We start from the raw sequence: 26,325 nt of genomic DNA, 5'->3' as shown, positions 1-26,325 counted from the left end.
GGAAGCCTGCAAGTGTGCTTGGCTGTAAGAGAGGCAGGTCCCCAAATGGGTGGGACTCAGAAGCATTCTCCCTTTGCATGAACCCCCGAAAATTAACTGGGGGAAAACCTATGGTTGCAGGTGAAGTTTACACCACCACTATTTTCTTTAAGGTATTTGTTAAGTGTTTACTACGTGCCAGCCACTGTACTAAGCACTGGGGTTGATACAACAATCAGGGTGGACACAGTCCACGTCCCACATGGGGCTCTCAGTTTCATCCTCGTTTTACAGATGAAATGACTGAGACAAAGAGAAGTGAAGTGAGTTGCCCAAGGTTACAAAGCAGACTAAGAGGCAGAGCCAGGAGTGGAACCAGATTCTTTTGCCTTCCAGGCCTGTGCTCTATCCACTAGGCCACGCTGCTTCTCATTAATGTTTTCATTAATGGTTTCCTCCTTCCCCTGACAAACCTGCCAGCAAGGAAGCTCTTTCCCTGTGACCGGCCACATGACACGGTGGACAAAGGTAAAGCTGGAAGACATACCCAGATTTTCAAACAAAAAAATCAAGAATAAACCAAAAGTTTAACATATGGGACAGCTTTGAATTTTAGAGAAATGTTAATAAGGTCACTATCCAAACCTGGAGGTTGCCAGAATTTATTTTCAGCTTTTTAAACTATTTGTCGTGAGTTCTCTGTTTTGACTGTCTTTAAATAGCTGATGCTCTTTCTCGTCTGTGCATATGCACAGCCCCTAATTCCCCTTAGTCGTCAGCTGTTCCACAAGAGAATATGGACAACAGGTGGAAGGAAACGTTTCAGCATTCACAAAACTATTTCATAACTCATCTAGAGAGGAAGGCCCTGTAGCACTTGGAGCCAGATATTAGACACGGCTAAACCCCAAAGGCTTTTGCTTTCAGTGTGATTTTCTTTCAATATGTATTCTACAGTTGCCTTTCATATTCAAAGACACCAGTGATAGCGAAATTTGTGTGCGTGGGGGGGCGGAAAGGGAAGAGGGGAGGGAGGGAGAGAGAGAGAGAGAGAGAGAGAGAGAGAGAAGGCCAAGGCAAGACCCAGTCCCAGTCACACTGTACACACCAAAAGCCCTTCTCTTGTGTTGTCATGCTTAATATTTGCAATGCCTGGCACTGGTTTCTCTTTGGCCTCCTTGTCTCATTACTCATGAAGCTTTTGCTCAGAGAGCCTCTGCTTTCTAGATACCTCCCATTGTAAGATTTTAAAGATAACTCAGATGGGCCACTGACCTTTTTTTTTTTTAAAAAAAAAAATTAAACCTGGGGGGCAGGCACTTGTCTGAGGTGAACTGCAGACAACTCCCTGTGTTCTGGGACTGACTCTTGGAGGCTTCAGGGTAGATGATGCAGGCGTGAGACATTTGCAATTTAGAAAATTGGTTTAAAATGAACAAAGAGTTGGATTCCCTAAAGACTGAACAGCACGATACGCCACGTGCTTAAAGTGCAGTGAGTGGTGACTGGGATGTCTCGTCCGATATGTTCCTGCCTCTCACAAATCGTAGGAACCCTCCAATTAACGTGGGGCCCAGCGCTCTTCCCGGAGGCACACGGTTTAGTTCAGACAGCACTTTTGAGCTTCTCGTTCCTGTGGTTTGGCAGCACCCGGCACCTAAGCAGAGTCAGGATCAGCCAAGTGGAGCTAGCTTCCTTTCCCAGCTTCCCTTCCGCGAGAACCCACCTGCCATCTGTGCAGCAAACATGGCCCCGAAACCCCCTGGAAATCCTCTTGCAATTTTAGGAGCCAGACCAGAGAGGCGAAACAAAGATGGGACTGAGAGCTAAGAATGCTAAGGGGGCTTCAAGTGCCCACCTGAGCAATATCTGTAAGCAGAGATCAAGGAAATCTGTTTTTGCAAAGCTGAGCATGGGAAGGTGAGGGACCACTGCTTCACCAGGTTGGATGTGGTACAAGCATGTCAAGAATTCAGAATTTAAGAGGGTGTGATGAACCAAGACCCTCACAAAAGAAACCATATGTAGCATGCTTGATTCTAAATGGAGGAATTCAATTTCTTTTTTAAAGACATTAAATCAACAGGAAAAGAATAAAAAATTTCTCAGGGTTTGCTGGCTTTTGGGAGTATGAGCAGATTTGCAATAAACTGAAGAAAAATTTTATCTGGGAGATCTCTCATCCCAGAAATCCAGAGTTTCTTGAAAATGAGCCTCTTCCCTACTTTTCTAACTCAGCTGGAGATAGAAGCTATCCTCAACTCATCTGCAATCAATCAGTATTGCTTATTGAGCACTTATTTTACATAGAGCACTGTACTAAGCACTTGGGAGACTGCAATAGAACTGAGAAGTTGAGGAGCTTGCAGTCTAGAAGGGGAGAGGGCATTAAAATGGACAGCAGGTCAAGTATAGACACTAGAACAGTATAGACACTGTAAACTTTTTTAGGGCAGGGATAGTGTTTATCAATTCTACTGTACTCTCCAAGCGCTTAGTAGAGTGCTCTACACCCAGAAAGCATTTAATTAATTCTCTTGTTTGAAGATAGGTACCTAAGGGTCACTGCAGAGGGTGGGGTTCAGGAGAAGGGAGATTGATTACCCAAGTGCTTAGATAATGAAGAAGAGCTGAAGAGGTTTTAAGTGGGGGAAATCAAGTAGGGAGACAGGAGATGAATTAGGAAAAATCTCCTGGAGGAAATATGATCTCACAACCGGAAGGGTTCCTGATCTAGGTTCCTGATCTACTTATCTCACTAAACCGTGGAGGCCCCTAGCTTAATCTTGATTAGGGTGATCTCATCTAACCCAGGGAAAAGCAATCTGGTATAGAAAATTTGCCACCCAAATTACTTCTGACTCTTAACTGTTTATCCATAGAACCTGAACAGCAGAAATATTTATGAATATTGAATGAATACTAATGAATACTGCCTAATGCTCTTATGAAAAACAGGTGAAATCAAAATGGCACTTAGAGCAATCTCTTTGCCAAATGGAAATGATTTAGTCTGGAGAGAAAACTTCACATCTGGGAAGGGACGTTATACAGACTGCGGATAATTTATTGCCTCTACAATGGAGAAGGGTTTATTAGGTTGGAGAGAAGGAAGGGCTAAAATAGGAAAGTTGTGCAACACTGGAACTCATTACACAAGATTAGGGCATCTTCCTTCCTTCCTTCCCCCTTATTTACTGAATGGCCACTGGGTTCAGAGACCTGAACAGGTCCTGAGATATCCACGGAAATTTTAAGTCTAAGACAGACCACTAGTCTTCTGAAAGGGCTTAGCTACAGTCCTACCTGGAAGAAGGGGATAGACTAAAGTGACCTCGCAAAGCCCTTCTGATCCTCTGGAGTCGATGATTACCTATTCAGCCAGAGGATAACATCACGCAGGCTCAATGGCTTTGTGAGCTGATAGTGGGTCTATATTTTCCGTTGCAAAATAGGGCGATATCCGAAGGTGATACTCAAAATTGTGTATTTCTACACGGACACTTTCCTCATTAAACAACACAGTTTGGCAACAAAACTGCAAGATTGCCGGGGTGATATTTCTGTGGTTATAAGTAGTATTTCCGGTTAAGCTCCGGTTCAGTTCTGACAAACCTTCATCGGAGAGATGTCATTTAAACAGAGAGTCTTATGGTTTTAGGGGTAACAGATAAGATGGTTTGAGTTTACAGAACCACATGACTTCACTATCCAGAGTCTATAGGATTTATGAGAGGGTTCCGTTCCGTAATCCCATTACCCCAAAACATGACTTTGAACAATGATTGATTTTCAAATCCATTGACATTATTCACCCGCTTGGCTAGACCAGATTTTCCCACTGTGATATATTCAAATATGGTTAGTTCCTCAACGAGTTTATCTAAATCTCAGTAGGACTCAGCCACAGAGACCCTATTCATATATTGCCCAGTTCACACTCTGATTCTGCTAAATATGTGCCTCTATCTTGCCTAATTTGACACCAAGTTGTACCTCATATTTTTCCAGAAACATGTCCTTGTATAAAATACTTATCTCTGAGGAGGACAATTTCCTGTTGTACTATTCTCCTAGAGATTCTGCTCTGGAACTCGTGGGACAAAATTCACTTAATGCCTTTAAAAGGTAAGCATAAATTAATGATGCCAGGGAGATGCACTTACACGGCAACAATTCTGAAGAGTTTAAACTTTTTAAAGGTTGCTCGAAGTCCAATCCTCACAGTGGGAGTCCGGGGAGGATAGAGGGTTGGTGGTAGCAGTACCTATCTTGTCCAAAACAGGCAAACAGTGCAACAGTTTGGAAGAGGTATGGCAGAAGCACGGGCTAATCGTGGCCTCGCTTTTGATCTAACTCACAGGATTGGTAATTAGAGGGTTTGGGGGGGGTCAGTTCAAGCAATCAATCATATTTATCGGGTACTTTCTGTGTGCAAAACACTGTACTATGCACTTGGGAGAGTTCAATATAACAGAGTTGGTAGACACGATCCTTGCCCTCATCAAGTTTACAATTTGAAGGGGCGGGGGGACAGATGTTATTATGAGTGAATAAATTATGGATTTGTAGGTAAGTGCCGTGGGGCTGGGGGAGGACTGAATAAAGGGTTCAAATCCAAGTGTAGGAGGGAGTGGGAGAAGAGGAAAGGAGGGATTAGTCGGGGAAAGCCTCTTGGAGGAGAGGTACAGTCAATGAGGCTTTGAAAGTGGGAGAGTGATGGTCCGTCAGATAAGAAGAGGGGGTTGTGTTCCCAACCAGCGGCAGGACATGAGAAAGGGACTGGTGGCAAGAAAGATGAATTCGAGATACACTGAATAGATTGGCATTAGAAGAGTGAAATGTGCGGGTTGGGCTGTCGTAGGAATTGAACAATTTGTCCATCAATGGTATCGATCGATTAGAAGAGTATAGATACAACCCTTGCCCTCAAGGATCCCACAATCTAGCAGGGGAAACAGAGTGAGTGGGAACGAAGTTGAAGATGTGGAATACTAAGAAGCAGTGTGGCCTAGTGGATAGAGCACGGGCCCGGGAGTCAGAAGGACCTGAGTTCTAATCCCAACTCCGCTACTTGTCTGCTGTATGCCTTAGGTAAATCACTTAACTTCTCTGTGCCACAGTTATCTCATCTGTAAAATGGGGATTAAGACTGCGAGTCCTATGTGGGGCAGGGACTGTGTTCAGCCCAATTATCTTGTCTCCACCTCAGCGCTGAGTACAGTACCTGGCACGTAGCAAGCACATAAACACCAATATTATTACATTGTTATATTCTGACTTGTTCTTTATCAGCCAGGATTAAATTCCCGGTCCCAGTGAACCGTCGAAGAAATGAGGGTTAAATCACTTGCTGAAGGTCATATAGGATGTCATGAGAACCTTGGGAACCAAATCCAGGCCCCCATCGAGCAATTTGATATTCTGTTCACTAGACTGCACTGCTGCAGACATGGAAGTAATGGAATGGAAATGCTTCCTGGATTATTGCTTATGCAAAAGGAGAGTGTCTCTGAGTCTCTCTGAGGTCTTTCCACCGTCACCACCGCACCTCCTCGATTATCCTGATGATATGGGAAAGCTGCTAAATTAGACCGCCCTCCGTTGCACTATGCTCAGCTCTTAGGTTTCCTATAAAAGGACTTAGCCTTTCTTTTGATTTGGCATTGACAAAAGAAATCCCCTTTTCTAGACCATTTCCTGTGGGGTTTAAGAAGCAAATCTTTAAGGATCTGTAAGAAGTCTTCCAGTTTCCCTTGAAAAAAAGACTTTGCTAACAATCTGAACTGATTTCCCTTCTCTTGCATAAATGCCTTTTTATAAAATTGCATGATGGGTGTCAAAGGCAGAAGACAAAGTCCTCAAATAAAACCCTGTATTATAAATTTAAAGCACCTACAAAAGTCAGTCTTTTCTATTGTAATTTGTATCGATAAAAAATAGGTTCCATTTCTGATCAAGAAAAGCATTTCAGATCCTTAATTTTTTTCCTCCTCATTTGCCTTTTCCATTCTCTGAAACAAACTCCCAGTGAGTTGTTCCCAAGACTTTCCTCTTAGATTAGGTCCAGAAGCCGATCTGGGAGGGAAGCCCTTTCTGAATAATGTTTTCAAAGTTAGTGAAGATCAACACTGGGCCTGCAGACTCAGTCCCATCCCACAAGCCCCTGTCAAACTTTCTTGCCTGCTTTTCTAATTTTCATTATTGAGAGTGAAATCTTTAAAAAGTTCACTACTGTCCGATCTTTCTTGTTGCTTGTCCTTCCCCTCAGAGGGTGATTCTTTGAGAATGTGCCTGGTACGGTATTTTGCACAAAATAAGTGTTCAGTGGGCAAGGTCTTGGAAAATATCAAGGCCTTTCGCGCATGATATTCTCTCACTTTCTCAAATACTTCCAGACTCAGAGAAATAATTTTTTCACTGCAACTGTACAACAGTTGAATAACTGCTTTTGAAAGTGTAAAAAAATGCAGAAAATGATCCTAATTACCCTTTTACCTCTCTAATCAGTGTGTTCTGAAAGTTTTTGCTAAGAGTACTGGATTAAGAGGCATTCATTTGGGCCTAATGCTACGTTATCAAGCGGGATTTCAGAAAAGTCTAATTAGAGGTAAAATACTAGATGCTATGGGAGAATGCCACAGGCTCCAGATCAGCCTATCTTGATGAATTCAAATGAGGAATTTAGCCAGGAAATCAGGTATTAGCATTTCTTCCCAATCCAGACACTCAGGTTAGTTAACACTTTTTGAATGCTCTAGCAAATGCTTTTCTGCAGTACCCAACCTTTCCCCCGCCTAACACCCTGAAGTTCCTGGGAACTTTATGGGGAGTGGGAGGAGACGGGGGAGGGAGGAGAGACGCCCTCAAGAGCATGAGGCTGGGGGAAAGGGACTCCCTGCATCTGCCACTTGCCTGATGGGTGACCTTAATCAAGTCTCCCAATTTCCTAAACTATACAATTGGGACATAATAATGATAACAATGGTGGTATTTGTTGAGTGCTTACTATGTGCCAGGCACTGTACTAAGCACTACGGTAGATAAAAGATAATTGGGTTGGACACAGTCCCTGTCCCACATATGGCTCACTGTCTTCATCCCCATTTTACAGGTGAGGTAACTGTGGCACAGAAAAATCAAGTGACTTGCCCAAGGTTATACAGCAGACAAGTGGCAAATTTGAACCCACGACCTACTGACTCCCAGGCCCGTGCTCTATCCATTATGCCATGCCGCTCCTCAACCTCCCTCCCTCCTAGGCTGTAGGCCCCTTTGGGGTCAGAGATGGTGTCTGATTATCTTGTATCTAGCCTTAGCCCAGTGGTTGACATCATCCAAATCACCTCCATTCTCCCTGTCCTACAAGCTCATAACCACGGTGATTTCTCCGAATCCTCTGGGTCAATTATCTATCCCTCACATTCAGTCTGCACCTAAATTATTCCATGTCTTCCTCTACAATATTTCATGGATCTGACCCGTTCACTTCAATCTTACAGCTTCCATTCTGGTTCAAGCCCTCACCCCTATCCAGCTGGATTATTGCTGCGGTTTCCTTATTGGCCTCTTTTCACTCAGTCCTTCACACAAGCTGCTTTCAGCATCTGAAAACACTTTTTGGCATGCATTCTCTCCCAACTGCCTCCTCTCAGATCTCCAATAGCTACCCCATTCTCACTGCCTCAACCACAAACTCCTTGCAGCCAGAGGCTGCAAACGTGAAGCATGACAACACAACAGGGGATAGCCTTTTCGTGTGCATAACATGGCCGAGACTGGCGGTTCTACATTGGCCTTTCCATCCACCCATGCACTCACAGACTAAATTCCCCATGAGTGTTCCCTTCTTCGAATATGACAGTTAATGTTAGGTTTGTCCCTTCTAGACTTGGGCAAAATGAGAAGTTTCTCGGGATAAATTCCATTCAAAAATTGCCCTTCTCCAGTTCAGACTAGGCTTACGTAGGCTTGAATCCCTCAAAAATATTAATAGTGAAGCTTAACAACAGTATTTAGGAAAACACTTCAACATGAAATTCCTTGTTAAGCCCCTAGATCTTCAAGAAGTTTACCTCTTTGTGTGGTGGGGAAAAGGGGATGGCCAAGCAAATTATTTGTCAGAACCTGCCTCCTCATCTGGGTGTTGACTTTTACCACAAAAACATTGGCCCAGTACTCTTCGCTTAAATCATTTTGAAAAATAGTTGGCTGTCCCACTAGGGTGAGGATGAAAGCAGCAAGAAGCCGAAAATGAGATATCCTACAGATGACAGCCATCACTCACCCTGAGTGATCACTAATCACTCATCACTCTGAGGTGGACATCAAAAAGGCCAGTCAGATCACAGTATAACAACCCAGCCTGAAAACCACAGAATCTTCAGTTGAGAAAGAACACAAAACAGAAAGCAAATGCATCAATAAAACTCCAAAGTTGCTCCCTGCCCTCCCTACAAAAAAAAAAAAAAAAAGCTCACACAATTTGACTCGGAGAGAGAAGGGGAGGGGTTGCTTCATTCACACTGAGAAACTGAGTGACATATAGTTCAATTATGAAAACTGCTAGTACGGGGGAGGGGAATACCACAAAGAAAAAGTTAGAGAGTCTTAGACTAGAAGTCTAGGCACAAAAGATCCTTAACAATGCACAGTAGTTCCCATTTCCTGTACATCCATAACTCTACCACAGCTTTCCTCTCAACACCCATGGTGTACTTTGAATAATTACCATCACATAAAGCTGCAGATGGGAATAAAAGCCTTGGATTTTAAAAATTGTTCACTCAGAGTTGATTTCATATATATATATATGTATGCATAAATATATGTAAAATACACATATATATTTGAAGTTTGGTCTGGCTAAAGATGATGAAAATAAATTAGGAAAGGTAGCTTGAATAATCGGTGAATCCGTAAACACAGCCTAGGCCTAATGAGTTTTGAATCTCTCAGCTCACAGAACGTCATCATTTTCCCACATTTGTTCCATTCAAGTATATAAGGGATTCCACAAAGTTCCCCGCTAGGACTCTGTGGGTTTTCTTCAAATTTGATCAAAAGTGTCGCTTGCCCACAGCTCCACTTCACTGGGTCTGACCTAATTTCTCTCGCCCCCGGGTTGGAGAACTGTGACTTCTTGCCTGGGGTAGAGACGGTCAAGGTCTAGCCAGGTAGCGATCATGGTTTGGGGTTGGGGACAACCTTACGGGAGGGACAGATGGGATCCAGGTAGGGGGGTAGCACAAGTCCCACTGGATGGAGAAAGGCGTGGAGCTTCACACGGTCACTTCGGGAAGCCAGCTGGGCAGATACAAGCTGGGCCAGTACAGACCGCTGGGGTCTGGGCCAGACAAAAATGACTGCTGAGGCTCTGGAGTAAAGTTTAGGTGGGAAGCAGCTGGGATTTGGGAGGAGGGTGGTCAGCTGAAGCTATGTGGGCCTTCTGAGGCCCAGAAACCCCATGTGTTACTCCCACGGGAGCTTTGGAGATCAGGGGCCAGAAAGGGAAGAGGTGATACCGGAAGAGGCCGCCATGTGGGCGTGGTGGTTGGGCTTAATAATAACAGTGATAATAATAATAACTCTGGCATTTGTTCAGCACTTTCTGTGTGCCAGGCACTGTACTGAGCGCTCAGGCAGACTGAAGCAAATCAGGTTGGACACAGTCCCTGACACGCATGGGGCTCACAATCTCAATCATCATTTTACCTATGAGGTAACTGAGGCCCAGAGAAGTGAGCTGATTTAGCCAAGGTCACACGGCAGACATACGGCAGAGCGGGGGTTAGAAACCATGACCTGCTAACTCCCAAACTCTTGCTCTACCCACTAGGCCATGCAGCTTCCAATCCTTCCCCCAAACGGGGCCTCTCTTCCCAGCAGCCTGCAGAAGAGGACCAGGGAAGGATCTGAGCTTCAGTGGAGAATCCAGGGGGATGCATCATGCCAGCTTTCTCCCTCTCCTTCTGGATTCAGAAGAATCGAGCTGTCGGGTTCAATGTTATTAGGAGATCCACAGAGGGGAAGAGCTTCAACACAATGAAACGTGAAATGCCTCGGTAGGGCTTTACTGAAACCAAAAGAACAGAGCCATCTATTTTGTCCCCTCTTCCCTCTTTGAAATGAGGTAAAAGGCAAATGGCATTCAGTTGTGACTACATGAATCGACTGGCAGAAGCAACCTAACTACAAAACTTCTCAAGAGGCCATCTAGTTAATTTAGTAAGGAAACCATCTGTGCTCACTCTGCTCAGCAGAAAATTAATTTATCCAGGTCTGGGAAACCAATATAATCTGCAACCAGCTTGGGATCAAATCGAGTTGAGATCAAAGGGAAACCGGGTTGAGAAATTGGTATTTTTTTTCCACTCTTAATTGAGGTATTTGCTCCTTTACAAAATCCCTAATACACAGTTGCTCATTTAACCATGCATTTCTTCTCTTCCTAGAAAAGGGCTGAATAATTCCAGAGGAGTCTTTTGGCCCCTCCAAAACGGCAAGCGAAAAACATTTCAAAATCCATTCCCATTTCCCAAGGGTTGTCCTTCATCTCTTTGGCATCAGGAAGTTAAATGTTAATGAACCTTTATATTCCTTATTTGCCAAACAGAATTAGGCCTGACATATTGTCCCTTTGACCTCATTAAAAGAATAAAGGATAGGGAACTGCTCTGGAAGTTGCCCGTTCTACCTGATAAATTAGAAAGATCAGCATCGGCTAGGAAGTCGAAGCTGGAAGATAAGAAACCAGCGAGACCTCCTTTATGTACACTCCCAAATAGACAGGCTCATCAAATGGATTTTTCCACAGGGCATGTGTGCATTCCATGGAAATTATTCACACCTGGTCATCGGTCTGCGAGGACACATTCAGGAAAGCAGTTTCTGGCTTGTCGGACTTCACGCTCTAGCTTTTCTAGGGTACCAGTGCAGGTTCTATCCCCTTTCCTCCTTCCCCATTTCTTCCGATTCTGAGATCACATGCTTCTTTAAAGAATACAGGTGTACCCTGGGGACAGGTCCTGCATTATCCGTCCAGTTAACACCAGCGTAAGTCTCCCCAACGCCCCGGTCCCTAAAAATACATGCAATAGCTTCCCTCTCTGCCTGCCTTCAACACCCCAACCAGGAACTCCCCTCCTGGGCCTCCTCTATGCTCCAGTATTTCTCCTGAACTCATTTTCCTTCCTAAACCCACTCCTTCTCCTACCTTTCTCATCATCACCAACACCACCACCATCCCTCCAACCTCCAAGTCAGCCTTGAACCTTCAGTATCTTTTAAATCGGTGGCCCCTGTTTTGACACCCGAAAATTTCATCCCCGATCATTTCACTCCTGATGAGTGAAGATGACTGAATGTAGGAGAAATATATCTTTGGAAGCTTTGGGAATTTACAGCAGAGAGAGTGAGGAGAGACCTGGGCATGAGGAACTAGAGGGAAACCAGCCAAACTGTGATCCTGATGGCCAAGTTTTTCCCTGGATTTCCATCTTTCCTCCTCTCCCAAGCTTTCTGAGCGGCCTCACTGCCCCCCATTTCACACACACCCCAACACACGCACACACACATTCTTCCTGTTATGCGATGAGGTCCTTGGACTCATTTAACGTATACCGAGATGCCTCATTTCCAGATCCTTCAAAGGGATCACGCGAGTACACGGCTTGAACTATTTATGCCCTGAGAAAACACAACAGGCAGAAATTCAACCCTAAGCAGCCAACACCCTTTCTCTGAACTGGCCTTCCTTATACCCTTCTGCCTTTCCCCAACCAGAAATATCCACATCCCAGACTAAGGCTGCCTCACTACCCTAATATAATCTCAGTCAGGCACTGGGCTCTCCTGTCACCGCTAATTAATTTTACTGCCGAGAGCGTGGGATTTTCCACTGAAAGCCCGATATGTCAGCGCAGCCTCTTCGTGTTTGCTCTCGGGGTCTCATTTTCCCGATCGCTGCCTCGGTGGTCATTTTTTCTCTGGAGCCGGCTCTACTCTGTGGACAGGCCTAACGCCACACCCATAGGTAATGTCTCGGTCACTCCAACTGGGATTCGTGCCCCTTGTCGATCCCCTGTTGTACAGTAACCGTCCAAGCCCCTGCCTAGCAAAGGGAATATTTATAGAAATGACTTCCCATACTTCTCTCTAGTGTCAATCTACTATTTATGTCTTCCGGTGAAGTGGGAAGGATCGAGGCCGAGGGAAAAACTGTTTGGACGGCAGAGGCCCTGTCAGAAAGGGGCAGCAATGAGGCTGGCCACGGACCAGCTTTCTTCAGCAGTAGAGAGGGTCTCTGCTATCCCGACTGCCGGCCCCGTCCGACTGCCCAAAGCCAATAGGTAGAACTTGTAGAACGTATGTCTCAGCTCCTTCCTTCTCCCCACACCTACTAAGGAGAGGAAGAAGGTCCCAAGTCATGAGATCCTAGAGAAAATCCTCTGTGCAAGTTCTTTTTAAAACAACTTAAAGGACTGACAAAATGCTCCGGTGTGACTCTGCCCTCCCAGTTATGATAATAATAATTATGGTACTTGTTAAGCGCTTAGTGTGCGCCAAGAACTGTTCTAAGCGCTGGGGTAGATACAAGTTAATCAGGTTGGATGCATTTCCTGTGACACATGGGGCTCACAGTCTTATCCCCATTTTTTTAGAGATGAGGTAACAGAGGCACAGAGATGTTAAGTGATTTGCCCAAGGTCCCACAGCAGACATGTTAGAACCCAGGTCCCTCTGACCGCCAGGTCTCGTGCTCTAGCCACTAGATCATACTGCTTCTCACTGTTATTGTTGTAGCACATAAGAATAATAATGATGATGGCATTTGTTAAGTGCTTACTATGTGCCAAGCACTGTTCTAAACAGTGAGGAGGATACAAGGTGATCAGGTTGTCCCACGTGGGGCTCACAGTCTTAATCCCCATTTTACAGATGGGGTAACTGAGGCACAGAGAAGTTAAGTGACTTGCCCAAAGTCACACAGCTGACAAGCGGCTGAGCCGGGATTTGAACATCTCTGTACCCATTGCAAAGACACGATGAGAATCACGGTATTTACTATGCAATTACTCAGGAGCAGCACGGCCTGTTGGAAGGAGCAGCAGGGAGGGCCTGGGAATCAGAGGACCTGGGTTCTAATTCAGGCTCCGCCACTTGCCTGCCACGTGACCTCGGGTAAGTATCTTAACTTCTCTGGGCCTCAGTTTCCTCAGCTGTAAAATGGGATTCGAAACCCGTTCCTACCCTTCTACTTAGATGACGAGCCTCACGTAGGAAAGGGACCATGTCCAACCAGATTACCTTGCGTCTACCCCAGCATTCAGTAATGTGCTTGCAAAGAGTAAGTGCTTAACAGATGCTTTTAATCTTAGCACTCCTTCTAGGAGGTGCCAAAGCTCTGGGATAAATACAAGATGATCAGATCAGATAGAGTCCCTGTCCCACAAGGGGTTCACAGCCTAAGTGGGAAGAAGAGCTGGTCTCTTACCCCCATTTTACAGAAGAAACTGAGGCCCAGAGAAGGTTGGTGACTTGCCCAAGGCCGCACAGCTGGCCAGTGGCAGAGCCGGGACCAGAATCTGAGAGTCCAACCTCCCAGTACCAAGTGCTTCATGCTAGACTACGCTGCCTCTCCAGAGCAGGTAAAAGCGTCCGTTTTAACGTTACATTGCCATCTGCAACCCTCAATTTCCAGACTGATTTGCTCCAGTAAAAGATATCTGGGGGCTCCACAACACAATTCCCTCCTGTGAATTCAAGATGCCTTTGGAAAAGCCAGAGAATTCCCCGGGAAATAGGCATGAAATTGAAAAGCTCCTCTGACACACTTGTGAAGTTTAAACTTCTGAATCTCTCTGCCCTGACTGTTGGGCTTCATCTCCCAGGAAGATCTGGCTGCACACCAGGATCACAGAAACAAATGTCTGCGTTGCTGACATTCTCCTGGAATCTACCTCAGCCACACCGCGCAGTGCTTTGATGTCTCTGAGGGGAGAGGAAAATAGAGAAACCGATCTGAGCTTTTTGGTCTCGCAAGTGAAATTAAAGATTCTAAAGACCCTGGATGGGATAATTGAGTTATTATTTCCAACAAAGATCCCCCATTAGTGTCCCCGCCACATCACCATCCATTCCAAACACACACCCAGCCCCGGAGGAGGCCATTTCTCACTAAATATTTTGAAATCCGATATAACCCCGTGCTTTCCACAGTTTGAACAAATACTAAACCTCAGAGGGAAACAGTACCCTGCCACCCAGCTAAAGAATGTGTACAACCACTGGGACGCTGGCAATGTTGGGCTTGGTTTCCAAGGGTAGAAAGAAAGATAAAAGAAAAAGGAAAAGAAGGCTCTCCCATCCCATAGGTTTGGGACATTGTATCGGTCGAGCCCTGTGACATTTTTTTGCAGTTTCAAAGAAAATCACACAGGATCATAAATTTGAAAACGTGCATCAACCTGGAATATAATTTTTTTTATAAATGTGATCCACAGTTTCACACCCATTCACGGGTGCATGTGAAGCCCTTCTGTAACCCTGGGTTTTCGGTGGGGAGTGGTCAGGACCACCTTCGGGGGGGAATACACTTATTTAAAATGCCCTATTATTATTATTACTACGGTATTTACTATTATTGTATTTAAGCACTTACTATTTATCAAGAATTGTTCTAAGCATTAGGCCGATACAAATTAATCGGGTCAGATACAGTCCCCGTAAGTGGGAGGGAGAAGAGGCATTCAATCCCCACGTTACAGATGAGGAAATTGAGGGAGAGAGAAATGAAGTGATTTGTCCAAGGTCACAGAGCAGGCAACTGGCAGAGCCAGAATTAGAAGCCTCTGATTCCCAAGCCTGGGCTCTTTCCTACTACAGGCCTAATGATCACTCACAACACACAACGGGAGCCAGTTGTGGGACCAGAAAACTATTTCGCACAGTTCTGTGCCTGCTGAGAGGCAAAATGAAAGGTTTAGGGAAGCTTTTACTGCTTGCTGTAGTGGACAGATTTCCTTGTATTGGAGAAGCAGGGTGGCCTCATGGGAAAAAGCACCAGCTTGGGAGTCAGGAGGTCTGGGTTCTAATCCCGGATCCACCACCTGCCTTTTGTGTGAGCTGGGGCAAGTCACTGAAATTCCCTGGGCCTCAGTTTCTTCTGACAATTGGGGATTGGATAATTGTTCTCTCCCACCCGGTTAGACTGTGAGCTCCATGTGGGACAGCAACTATGTCTGATCTGATTGCATGGTGACTACTCCAGAGGTCAGCATGGAGCTCGGCACACATCACGAGTGTTTTACATATATCGCAACTTTGCCGGAGTACCCTAGGTGCAAACAGCTTGTCTAGAAAGAGCCGTCAAATCCCCAGAGAGGGGATGTGATTAAAGCAGGGCGGGTGCGATTTGCCGATTTTTCACCATTCGCCGCTAACGAGACTGGCTGAACAGAAAATGTAACTTCTCTTTGAGATTGAAGCCGCTCAAGTTCATCAGTGTAGATATCCACCTTCCAAATCCAGGGGCAAACTATCCAGAACACCAAATCCGCTCCAGTCAAAATAACAACAACGCAGCCCAGCCGAAGACCCAGCTGGGAAATAACAGCCTGTACGGATTTCCTGTAATTAACCTGAACATCCGCCGACACCACCGACGAAAGGAGCCCCTCCACCAGCAAGACTCTGAAGAATGCAGCCTACTCACCGCCGTCTTCGACCGTGAAACGGAAAATGTCACTAGTGGCGTTGTGGCCTTCTCTTAAAACGTAGCATATTTTCATATCATCGATGTCGGCTGGAAAAGAATCAAAAGACTATCTTTATTAAATCTGATAGTAGATTAGGGGAGCATTAGCACACACCAAATGAAGTGAGCTATTTTCCCCTCCGCTGGAGTGAGCAGAACAGAAGTGGTCCGGTGGAGAAAACGGAGCCCTGGGGATCCGGAGACCCGGGCTCTGATCCCAGCTAGACCAATAGGAGAACGTCTGCTGGGCATCTGCCGTCAGTGGAAAAGACCTCTATCCAAAGAACAGCTCCGGAGAGGGGGGATGTCGGGCTGAACGGGCCCAGCGGGAACCCTGGAACCCAGAGAAACATCATGGCCTAGTGGATAGAGCACGGGCCTGGGAGGCCGAAGGACCCGGGTTCTCATCCTGGCTCCACACTCGTCTGCTGGGTGAACTCGGGCAAATGGTTTAACTTCTCTGGGCCTCGGTTTCTTCATCCGACAGCTGGGGATTAAAGACTTATTGTCCCTCTCATTTAGGCTGTGAACCCCATGCGGGACAGTGACCTTTTTCTGAACCGATTACCTTTCTTATTATTCATTAGTCGTATTTATTGAATGCGTACTGTGCGCAAAGCACTGTACTAAGAGCTTGGGAGAGTACACTGTAACATCAAACACATTCCCCGCCCATAACGAGGTCACAGTCTAGACGGGGAGGCAGACATTAATATATATAAATAAATAAATGCTATATACCTGTATCTACCCTACTGCTTAGAAAAGTGCCTGGCATATATAGTGCGCACTTAAATATCACCAGTTCTTCTTATTATTATCTTTCTATCCACATTAAAAAATTATTACTTACAGAGAGTGACTAGGCAAGGTGTTATTTCCAAGGCTGCATTAAAACTCTAGTCAAAATTTAAAATAGCATGAGCAGTTACGCGGAACATGCTTGATAAGTGAGTACTCTAGACGTTTTTGCTATTAACAAAATTTGAAATGCTCCCCTGGGGGGCTGAGTATATAAAATCTCTTAATGCTCTCAAGAATGTATGTTTGATATTGAGTAACTGGCGACTCCTTAGCCAAGGCCTTTTGAGAGCACCTCCTGAAATATTAACTTGCCAGGAGTCGGTCCACTTGAGGAAAACGAGTGCATTTAAACGTTCCACTTTACACAGTTTTCAGTGAAAACGGTGACCCGTAGATGAAACTTCAAGTGAGATTCGGTAGTTTAATGAAGTGATCAGGTGGAAAAAAGGGACCTTTTCCCTCAACTACTGCAAATTACCTATCAGAGCTCGGTGCTTAAGGCGTTAATGTTCACTCCAGTCAGGTCAGAGGTGTTCTGGGCATCACAGATGCAGACCATGAATTTGCCTTCCTCGGGAAAAGGCGGGTTCCTTGTTTTTCCATTGGCTGGCTTTGCCCCAGCCCAAAGCAAACCATTTAATTTGATATCAGACGGGGATCGATACGAATCACGATAGCTAAACTCGGCGGACGGTCCATTTTAGGGAAGCAGGACGTCAAACTTATAAAGACCTTAAATGTATGCACCCATCACAGGGCGGAGAAACTTAAAATGGTCTCCTGATACCCAAGTCAGATTCTTCCTACTGCAGGAGTAACTCACAGCGTTTTACTCAGAGGGAGGTCTTGGCTTAGTGCTCGAGGGCCAGGGGTTGTGTCTAATTCAGGGTATTCTTTCCCGGCACCTATTCAATGCTAACCTAGCATTACTACTGTTCCTTGCCCCGCATCGGCCTGGCCCGCTACCTCTCAGTTCGAAGTCCAGGCTCTCTTGCTCTGCGGGTGCCTCGGCAGGAGGTAAACACCACCCTTCTAGAAGCAGTGGAGGAGCTTAGAGAGGCGGTGCGATTTAGAAGAGAGATCAAGCGCCTCAGAGTTCGGAGACCCAGAATTCTACTTTTTGCTGTGTGACCCTGGGCAAGTCACTCAACTTTTTTTTAAATTTAATTTTGGTATTTGTTAAGCACTTACTATGTGCCAAGCCCTGTTTTAAGTAACAGGTAATCAGGTTAGACACAGTCCATGTCTCACGTGTCTTGCACTGTCTTAATCCCCATTTTACATATGAGATAACTGAGGCCCAGAGAAGTGAAGTGACTTGACCCAGTTCTCGTAGCAGACAAGCCGAGGAGCTGGGATTAGAACCCAGGTCCTTCCGACCCCTAGGGCCGTGCTCCATCCTAGACCCCGCTGCTTCTCTAACTTACCTGGATTTCAGTACCTCATCTGTAAAATAGTGGTAAAATACCTGTTCTCTCTCCCTCCCCTTTAGACCGTGATCCCCATATAAGACAGAGAATGTGTTTAATCTGATTATTATTCTTATTATTATGGCATTTCTTAAATGCTTGCTTTTTTCCAAACACGTGCTAAGGGCTGGGGTAGGTCCAAGATCAGACGCGGTCCCTGATCCACAAGGAGCTCAGGCTTTCAACTCCATTTTAAGAGGAGGAAAATGAGGCCCAGAGAGGTTAAGTGACTTGCCCAAGATCGCCCAGCAGGCCAGTGGTAGATCTGGAACTCAAGCCCAAGTTCCCTGACGCCCAGTCCCGGGCTCTTTCCATCTGGTCACGTTGGCTCTGAATCTTGGGGAACTGACTGCACTATGAGAACCTAAATGCTCTGAGATTATTAAGAAGAGCAGTTCAATTTCTCAATAAATAGACATTTTCCTATTGCGCTTTGGAATGGTATTATTAGAGGAACAGCTCCATTTCCCAAAAGATTTTTAAAGACAGCTCGTTTCAAAAGCAAAAGCATGGAAGTCAGCCTCTTTCCCTTCCAAGCTGGGGCACGCACGTTGAGCCAAAAAGCCCTTTCGTTTTGCTTTTCATAGCCTAGCGTTCAAAAACTAGACCTACAGCTTTTTAGGTCAAGCGAGTGAAGCCTTCATCTACAGTACTGTTGTCGTGTAGTGATCTCAAAAAAATTTAGGCAAGATTAAAGTAGAAATAATGCAATCTCTAGGCTCTATATCCACCTGCAACCTATCACCAGAATATGTAAACAACCCCTTTGTAATGGCCCAGAGGCAATGGCAGGAGAAAAATCAACAGACAACATCTAAATGATGAGCGGATTTTCTTCAATTCGTTAAATACCCGGCAGATTTTATTTCCATTATTCTACCCAATCTTCCCATGTTCAACTTCTGGACCATATTAACCCTTCAGCCGCAGACACCAATACATTCCTTTGAAACTAAACTCCTGGACAGTTTCTCCATCTCGTCCTGCGGTGCATCCCTTCGTGAACTCTGCCCCATCACATCCAGCCATCTATTATGGCTTTTACAACGGTAACTAAAACGGAAATCGGACTTCCTGGTTAAAAGTGGGTTATGTGGACTCGGTCGTTGTTTCGACGGTCTAAGAGCGGTTTTTCGCTAGGGGAAAGAATATAAAAGTGCCTCAACCCTACAGAACCCAGTCAAAATAAAGGACTCTACCAGCACGTTCATGATCAAAAGTTAGGGCTAATAAGAGAAGCAGCGTGGCTCAGTGGAAAGAGCACGGGCTTGGGAGTCAGAGGTCATGGGTTCGAATCCCGGCTCAGCCACTTGGCAGCTGTGTGACTGTGGGCAAGTCACTTAACTTCTCTGTGCCTCAGTTACCTCATCTGTAAAATGGGGATTAAGACTGTGAGCCTCACGTGGGACAACCTGATTACCCTGTATATACCCCAGCGCTTAGAACAGTGCTCTGCACATAGTAAGCGCTTAACAAATACCAACATTATTAGCTTCTCCCCAAGCCGTGCGGATCATTTCCTTTGCTGGAAATCAGAGAAAGGCAAATCCTTAATGTCATTCCCCTATTCTTACTCACTTATCTCCCAAAATATCTGCTGGGAACCAAATTCCAGCCCCAACTTGTAGGAATGAATGCCAGCCCGTTTTGCTTTTAATAGCCACGACTTTGCTGGACAGATCTGTCTGCCACGGGAAGGCCCTTTTCTTGTTTTTTTGAATAAATTTTCCATGTTTGCACATAATTATCCGGCCGCTGCGGGCCGAAGGGGAGCTGGGGGATACACACCCTCCCTGTCAAATTTTATCCGAATTCAAGACCGGAGGCAAAAAGGCGGGGTTCTCGGATTGGCCCGGAAACCATTTCAACCTTTTGCTCCACATTCCGCATTATTTACCGCTCCCATTCAACCTAATAATTTTTTTCCTATTTTTTTTTTTCCTGGACTAGAGAAGTATTTCAATAGTCCTCAGTAGGTGCCAACTCCACGGGGACAACGAGCATTACAACTTTTTGATGCCTGTCTGTTCTGCTGTCTGTCTCCCCTTCTAGACTGCGAGCCCGTTGTCGGGTAGGGATCGTCTCTATCTGCTGCCGAACTGTACTTTCCAAGCGCTTAGGACAGTGCTCTGCACACAGTAAGCGCTCAATAAATACGGCTGACTGAATGAATGAACTTTCTGTGCTGGATTCTCTGCCTCTCTCAGCCCAGAACTCGGGCAAACCAGTTTCCAGTCTGAGATGAAAAGCCCTCAAATCGTGGCTTTCTACACCGTCTTGCTCTTCGAACCCGTCAAGTGCTTTCCGAGGGCAGAACGCTGTACTAAACGTTTGGGAGAGTACAGTATTACGCTGTCGGGAGGCCGCAAGCTCCTGGAGGGGAGGGGTAACTTCCATCAACTCCATCGCCCCGTACTCTTCCAGGTGCTCAGTACGGCGCTCTGCTCGCAGTAGGTGCTCAATAAATACCGCCGATCGACTGATCGACGGAGCCACCCTCCCCCGCCCCGCGCCAAGAAATCCATCCCGCCGGGCCCGGAACGAAGGGACGGGGAAGGGTACCTTGGGTAAACCGGTCGACGCTGTGGTTGCCTCTGCCCAGGTGGAGGAGGGAGCCGTGGCGCGGGGCTCCGGTCACCCGAAACCCCAGGGAGTCCGGCGCGCTGTCCTCGTCCCGCGCCCTCAGGGCCTTGTTCGTGATCAGGAAGCCCAAGTGGCCGGTGGTGGTCAGAAGGCGCAGGGCGGAGGCCCCCCCGTTCACCACGACCCGGGGCGCGCTGTCGTCCACGGCGATTACGTGGATGGCCACGGTCTGGGGCCGCCTGGTCTCGAACGCCGTGTCGGGGAAGACGTAGAAGTCCGCGTGGGTGCCGTCGGTCACGGTGAAGGAGAAGCCGTCTCGGGCGGACTCCGTCCCGTCGTGCCTGTAGCTGATGAGGTTCTCGTTCAGGTCTTGCTGGGTGAAGGTCCGGACGGGCAGGGTGCCGTTCATCAGGAGCTGGCCGTGGGCGGGGCCCCGGGTGACCGTGAACCTCAGGAGCCGGTCGGGCGTGTCTCGGTCTTCCACGGTGAGCTCGAAGGGCGTGACGAGCTTACTCTCCCCCTCGCTCACCACGAGCGGGTGGACGGTGACCACCGGCTTCTTGTTGTCCACGTCGCCGATGGAAATCCGGAAGGTGCGGAAGACGGGGTTGCGGCCGTCGGTGACCTCGAACTCGAAGCCGTCCGTCTTGACCTCGTCGTCCGACGTGTGGACGTAGTAGATCTTGTTCCCGGCGAGCTGGAGCTGAGTGAAGGAGGCGATGGGCACCCCGGCCCGATCCGTGCACTCCAGGCGGCCCCGCGTCGGGGCCCTGGTGATGCTGAAGACCAGGTGCTCGTCGGGGCTGTTGAGGTCGCTGGTGCTCAGCAGGTCCGTGGTGAGGGTCACCCTCCCGCCTTCTTTCAGGGACACCCCCTTGCTGACCACATCCGGGAAGACGAGATCGACGCCCCCGACGGTCACGTAGAAGTAGCGGTCGATGAGGGGGTTGGTCCCGTCGGTCACGTCGAATCTGATCAGGTCCCGGACGCCTTCCCGCCCGGTGTGCGCGTACTGAACGAGGCCCCCGTCCACCTCGCCCTGGGTGAAGTTCATCCCCAGCGTGATGTTCTCCAGCCCCCCGGCGGGCAGCCGCCGCTGCAGGACGCCGTGCCCCGGCCCGCGGCGGACGACGTACGCCAGGGTCCGATCCTCGGAGTCCAGGTCGGTCGCCGCGAGCGCCCTGTCGCTGAGGACCCTGGTTTCTCCGACCGCGACCTCCAGGCCGTTGTTGACGGCCAGCCGGGGGGTCTCGTCGTCGACGGGGATCACCACGACGAGCACCGTCCGCTCCACCGCGTGCCGGCCGTCCGTCAGCCGCAGGTCGAAGCTGTCCTCCAGCGTCTCGGAATCGTCGTGCTCGTAGAGGACGCCGGAGCTCCCGGCGATCCGGTCCAGGGCGAAGCTCTCCGCCGGCACCGTCCCGTCGATCAGCCGGGTCACGAGGCGGCCGTGGGCCGGGGGCCGGGTGACGACGAAGGTCAGGTCGTCGGGCGGGACGTCGCCGTCGGCGGCGTTGAGGATGGGCGTGTCGATCACCAGGCTCATGCCTTCCATCACCAGGAACTCCCGCACGAAGATCTCGGGCGGCTCGTCGTTGGTGGGGACGATCGCGATGGGGAAGAGGTGCCTCGGGGAGGGATTGACCCCGTCGGAGCAGCGGAGAGCAAACCGGTCCTCCGCCGGCTCCACGCCCCCGTGGACGCTCTGCACGTAGAACACGTGGCCTTGCCCGATGTCCTTCACCGTGAAGGCGCTGACGGCGACGCCCGCGCGGGACTTCTCGGAGCCCGGGGCGGGGGAGATGTTCTCCACGTAGCCGGAGGCGGGCTGGATCACGATGGTGCACAGGACGGCGTCGCCGGGCGTGTCGCCGTCTCGGACGCTGAGGTGGGACGGCGTGATGACCCCCTTGCCCCCCTCCGCCACCAGGAACCGCTCCCCGACGGCCACCTCCGGGGCCTGGCTGTCCACGGGGAGGACGGTCACCGTCACCGTCACCCCCCGCACGACGTTACCGCCCACGGTCCACTCCCGAGACGGGTCCGACAGGGTCAGGTTGAAGGCGTCCTCTTTGGGGAGGAGGCCGATCTCGCCGCCGGTGTGGGCGTAGGCCACGGCGCCCTCCAGGATCTCCCTCTGGGAGAACCGCTCGGCCGGCTTCCCGTTGACCAGGATCTCCCCGGAGGCGGGGGGGTCTTCCACCAGGAAGGTCAGCATCAGGTCGTCGGTGTCCTCGTCGGTGCCCCGGATGACGCCGGCCGTGATCTCCGCCGTCCCGTTCTCCAGGACGTCCAGGAAGGAGGCCAGGGTGCCCGGGAGCTGGGTCAGCGCGGGCGCCTCGTCGTCCAGCGGGCGCACGCTCACCCTGAGGGTGACGGGCACCACGTGGAGCCCGTCGCTCACCTCGACGGAGCAGCTGTCGCCGGGGGACTCGTCGCCGTCGTGCACGTAGACCATCCTGCCCTGTCCGATGTCCTCCAGGCGGAAGGACCGGCCCGCGTCCAGCCGCTCCCCAGCCCGCCGCAGCTCCCCGTGCTCCGGAGCCCGGGTGAGGGTGAAGGAGATGCGAGCCGCCTCCGTATCCGGGTCGGTGGCATCCAGCTCGGCCCGGGTCAGGACGTGGCGGCCCCTCTCCCGGACGGCGAAGCCCGTGTTGAGGATCTCCGGGGGCCGGTTGTCCACGGGCTGCAGGTGGAGGGCGAAGGTCCCCGAGGCCGCGTTGCCCGCCCGGTCCTCCACCCGGAACCGGAAGCGGGCCACCCGGGCCGCCACCCCCAGCTCCCGGTCCGGCGGCCGGTAGGCGATCTTGTGGTGGTTGACCTGGGCCTGGGTGAAGCGGGTGACCGGAGCCAGGGGGTCGTCGGTCAGCACCAGGGCGCCCAGCGCGGCCGGGGCCCGGTTCTCGTCCGTGTCGGTCGGGGGCTGGGTCACCGTGTAGCGCAGCTCCCGGTCGTCGGTGTCCAGGTCGGTGTAGCGGAGCCACTTCTTCCTCAGGGGGGTGAGCCGGTACTCCTGCACCACCATACGCAGGGGGCAGCCGCTCCCCAGCTCGGGGGGCAGCCTGTCCACGGGGCGGACGCGCAGCTCGAAGCTCTGCCGCCCGGACACGTTGGGCGGGTCGCGGTCGTCCCGCACCGAGAAGTGGAACCGGTCGGTGACGGGGCCCGGCCCGGGGCTGTGGGGCCCCACGTGCCGGTAGAAGAGCCGCCCCTCCACGATGTCCCGCTGCAGCCACTCGGTCACCGGCCGCTCGTACAGCGGTCCGAGCCGGGGGTCCTCCACCCGCCTCCAGGGGCCGCCCGGGGGCCCCTCCTCGCCCTCCGGGGGCAGGGCCCGGCGGATCAGCAGCTGCCCCGCCGTCGAGTAGGGCGGCTCCAGCACGAAGCGCAGCCGGGCGTCATCCGAGTCGACGTCCGTGGCGCTCAGGGCCCCGGGCGGGATGGGGACCGTGTCCCCCTCGGCCAGCGCCAGCCCCGTGTTGGCGTTGAGGACGGGCGGCCGGTCGTCGGCGGGCACCAGGGTGATGGGGAAGAGGAACTCCACCCGGTGCCGCCCGCCGCCGTCCTCCATGCGCAGCACCAGGTTGTCGCTGAGGGAGCCGTCGCCGGCGTCGTGCCGGTAGACCACCCGGCCGGCCTCCAGGTCCGCCGCCGTGAAGCGGCCGCGGGGCCGCGGGTCGGCGCCGGGGGGGCCCAGCAGGGCCAGGTGTCCGTGCCGCAGCCCGGCCGCCACCTCCAGCCGCACGGCCTCCAGGTCGTCCTCGTCGCTGACGACGAGGTTGCGGGGGCCGCCGGGCGGCCCCGTCAGCGGCCGGGACTGGCCCTGGTACAGGACCAGCCCGGCGTTGCGGGTGACCACCGGGGCCAGCGTGTTCATGGGCTTCACCGCCACCGTGAAGGCGAAGGGGTCGGAGGTGGCGCCCTCGGGGTCCACCGCCTCCAGCTCCAGCCGGAAGAGCCGCTCGCGGTCGGCGTCCTCGGCCGGGGGCCGGTAGGCCACCTTGAGCAGGCGCAGGTCCCGCTGGCTGAAGGAGGAGAGGGGCAGGTCGCGGTCGTCGGTGCTCACCAGGTGGCCCTGGCCCGGCCCCAAGGGCGAGGCGACGTTGAACGCCAGCAGGTCCGCGGGGGTCTCGGCGTCCTCGGCGGCCAGCATGTCGGGGGTCAGGGCGGTCAGGACGAACTGGGCCACCTCCATCGTCATCAGGGCCGCGAAGCTGGGCCTGGGCGGCGTGTTCCGGGCCCCGCCGCGGATCCGCACCGGGACCCGGAAGTGCTCCCGCTTCAGGGCCGGGGTCCCGGCCGGGGCCCCCCGGGCCCGCAGCTCCACCGTCGCGGGCACCCAGTCCCGGTCGGGGGAGCGGCCCGGGGCCGTGTGGCGGTAGCGCACCCCTCGCCGCAGGAAGGCCCCGCAGTCCACCATCCGGGGCGGCCCGGGCCCGGCGTCCCCGGCGTCCCCGTAGTCGTCGTCGTCGTCCTCCTCCTCCTCCTCCTCCCGGAGCGGCGACCCCTCCCCGGCTCCCGGGGCGCGGAGCACCTCCCCGTAGCGGGGCAGCCCCCCCCGGCCGGGCGCGACCCCCACCCGGCACTCCTGGTCCTCGGGCCGGTAGGCGAAGCCCAGGAGGCGGCCGTCCAGGGGCGGGCTGGTGCCCAGCGGGCGGTCCACGTCCAGGGGCAGGATGCGGGTCACCACCTCCAGCCGGGAGAAGGTCACCTCCACCTCCAAGACCAGGGGCAGCACCACCGTCCGGTCGGGCCCGTCGTAGCGCAGCCTCAGCCGGACCCGGTCCCGCGCGGGCTCGCTGGCGCCCAGGTGCGTGTAGCGGACCCGGCCGGGGCCGAAGCGGCAGGGGAAGCGGCGGGGCCGGAGGCGGCCGGGCGGCGGGCCCGGGCCCCCGTCGCCCAGGACGGACACGTGGCAGCGGTCCCCGGGCGCCACCCGCACCACCAGGTCGCGCAGCGGGTCCAGCCAGGCCGTGCGGCCCGAGGGCACCCGCAGCCCCCGGTTGGCCAACACGATGACCTCTTCGGGGCGGGGGCCCCGGGGCCCCGGCTCTTCGCCGGCCAGCGACGGGGACGGCCACAGCAAGGGCAGCAGCAGCGGCAGGAGGAAGGCGGGCGGCCTCGGGGCCGGGGGCCGGGAGGGACCCGGGCCGGGTGGCGGGCTCCTGGTCCGGGAGGTGTGAAGCGGGGTGGCCCCGGGAGCCATGGGAGCCCCGTGTCCCCCCGGGGAGGCCCCGGGGCCTAGCGGAGAGCCGAGCCCACCGAGGGAGGCCGGAGGGGCCCCGGGGGCCGGCCGACTCTCGAGTCCACGCGAGGGGAGGCCGGGGAGGCCTTGGGGACCGGCGGGATCCCGAGCCCACGAGGGGAGGCTGGAGGAGTGCGGGGTCGAGGAGACCCGAGCCCACGAGGGGAGGCTGGAGGGAGGCCCGGGGCGAGCGGAGACCCGAGCCCACGGAGGGGGAGGCTGGAGGGAGGCCGGGGGCGAGCGGACACCCGAGCCCACGAGAGGAGGCAGGAGGAGCCTGGGGGCCAGCAGAGAGCCGAGCCCACGAGGGGAGGCCGGAGGAGCCCGGGGACGAGCAGAGAGCCGAGCCCACGGGCCAGGAGAGACCCGAGCCCACGGGGGGGGGGGAGGCCGGAGGAGCCCGCGGACCAGCAGAATCCCGAGCCCACCAGAGGAGGCCGGAGGAGCCCTGGGGACCAACAGAATCCCGAGCCCACGAGGGGAGGCCG

The 26,325-nt window shown here is 51.8% G+C and overlaps 1 protein-coding gene across 3 annotated transcripts in view; it reads right to left on the bottom strand.

Annotated features, from left to right (window-relative positions):
* Positions 1–25,890, bottom strand: part of FREM2 (FRAS1 related extracellular matrix 2) — a 73,330-nt gene extending 47,440 nt beyond the window's left edge. For 2 of the 3 annotated variants that reach the window (XM_029048099.2, XM_039914900.1), the window contains exons 1-2: positions 20,572–25,889; positions 15,695–15,784 (exon numbers count right to left, since the gene is read on the bottom strand). In XM_029048099.2, coding sequence (XP_028903932.1) covers positions 15,695–15,784; positions 20,572–25,798 — 5,317 coding nt within the window. In that variant the 5' untranslated portion in view covers positions 25,799–25,889. Of the gene's footprint in view, positions 1–15,694; positions 15,785–20,571 lie in introns of all 3 variants that reach the window. The other variant, XR_003753904.2, reaches the window with a different exon arrangement.
* Positions 25,891–26,325: the final 435 nt, after the last annotated feature.

Source organism: Ornithorhynchus anatinus, chromosome 20 (assembly GCF_004115215.2).
Source record: "Ornithorhynchus anatinus isolate Pmale09 chromosome 20, mOrnAna1.pri.v4, whole genome shotgun sequence".
Classification (NCBI taxonomy): Eukaryota; Metazoa; Chordata; class Mammalia; order Monotremata; family Ornithorhynchidae; genus Ornithorhynchus; species Ornithorhynchus anatinus.
This window is presented reverse-complemented; position numbering and strand designations above follow the sequence as displayed.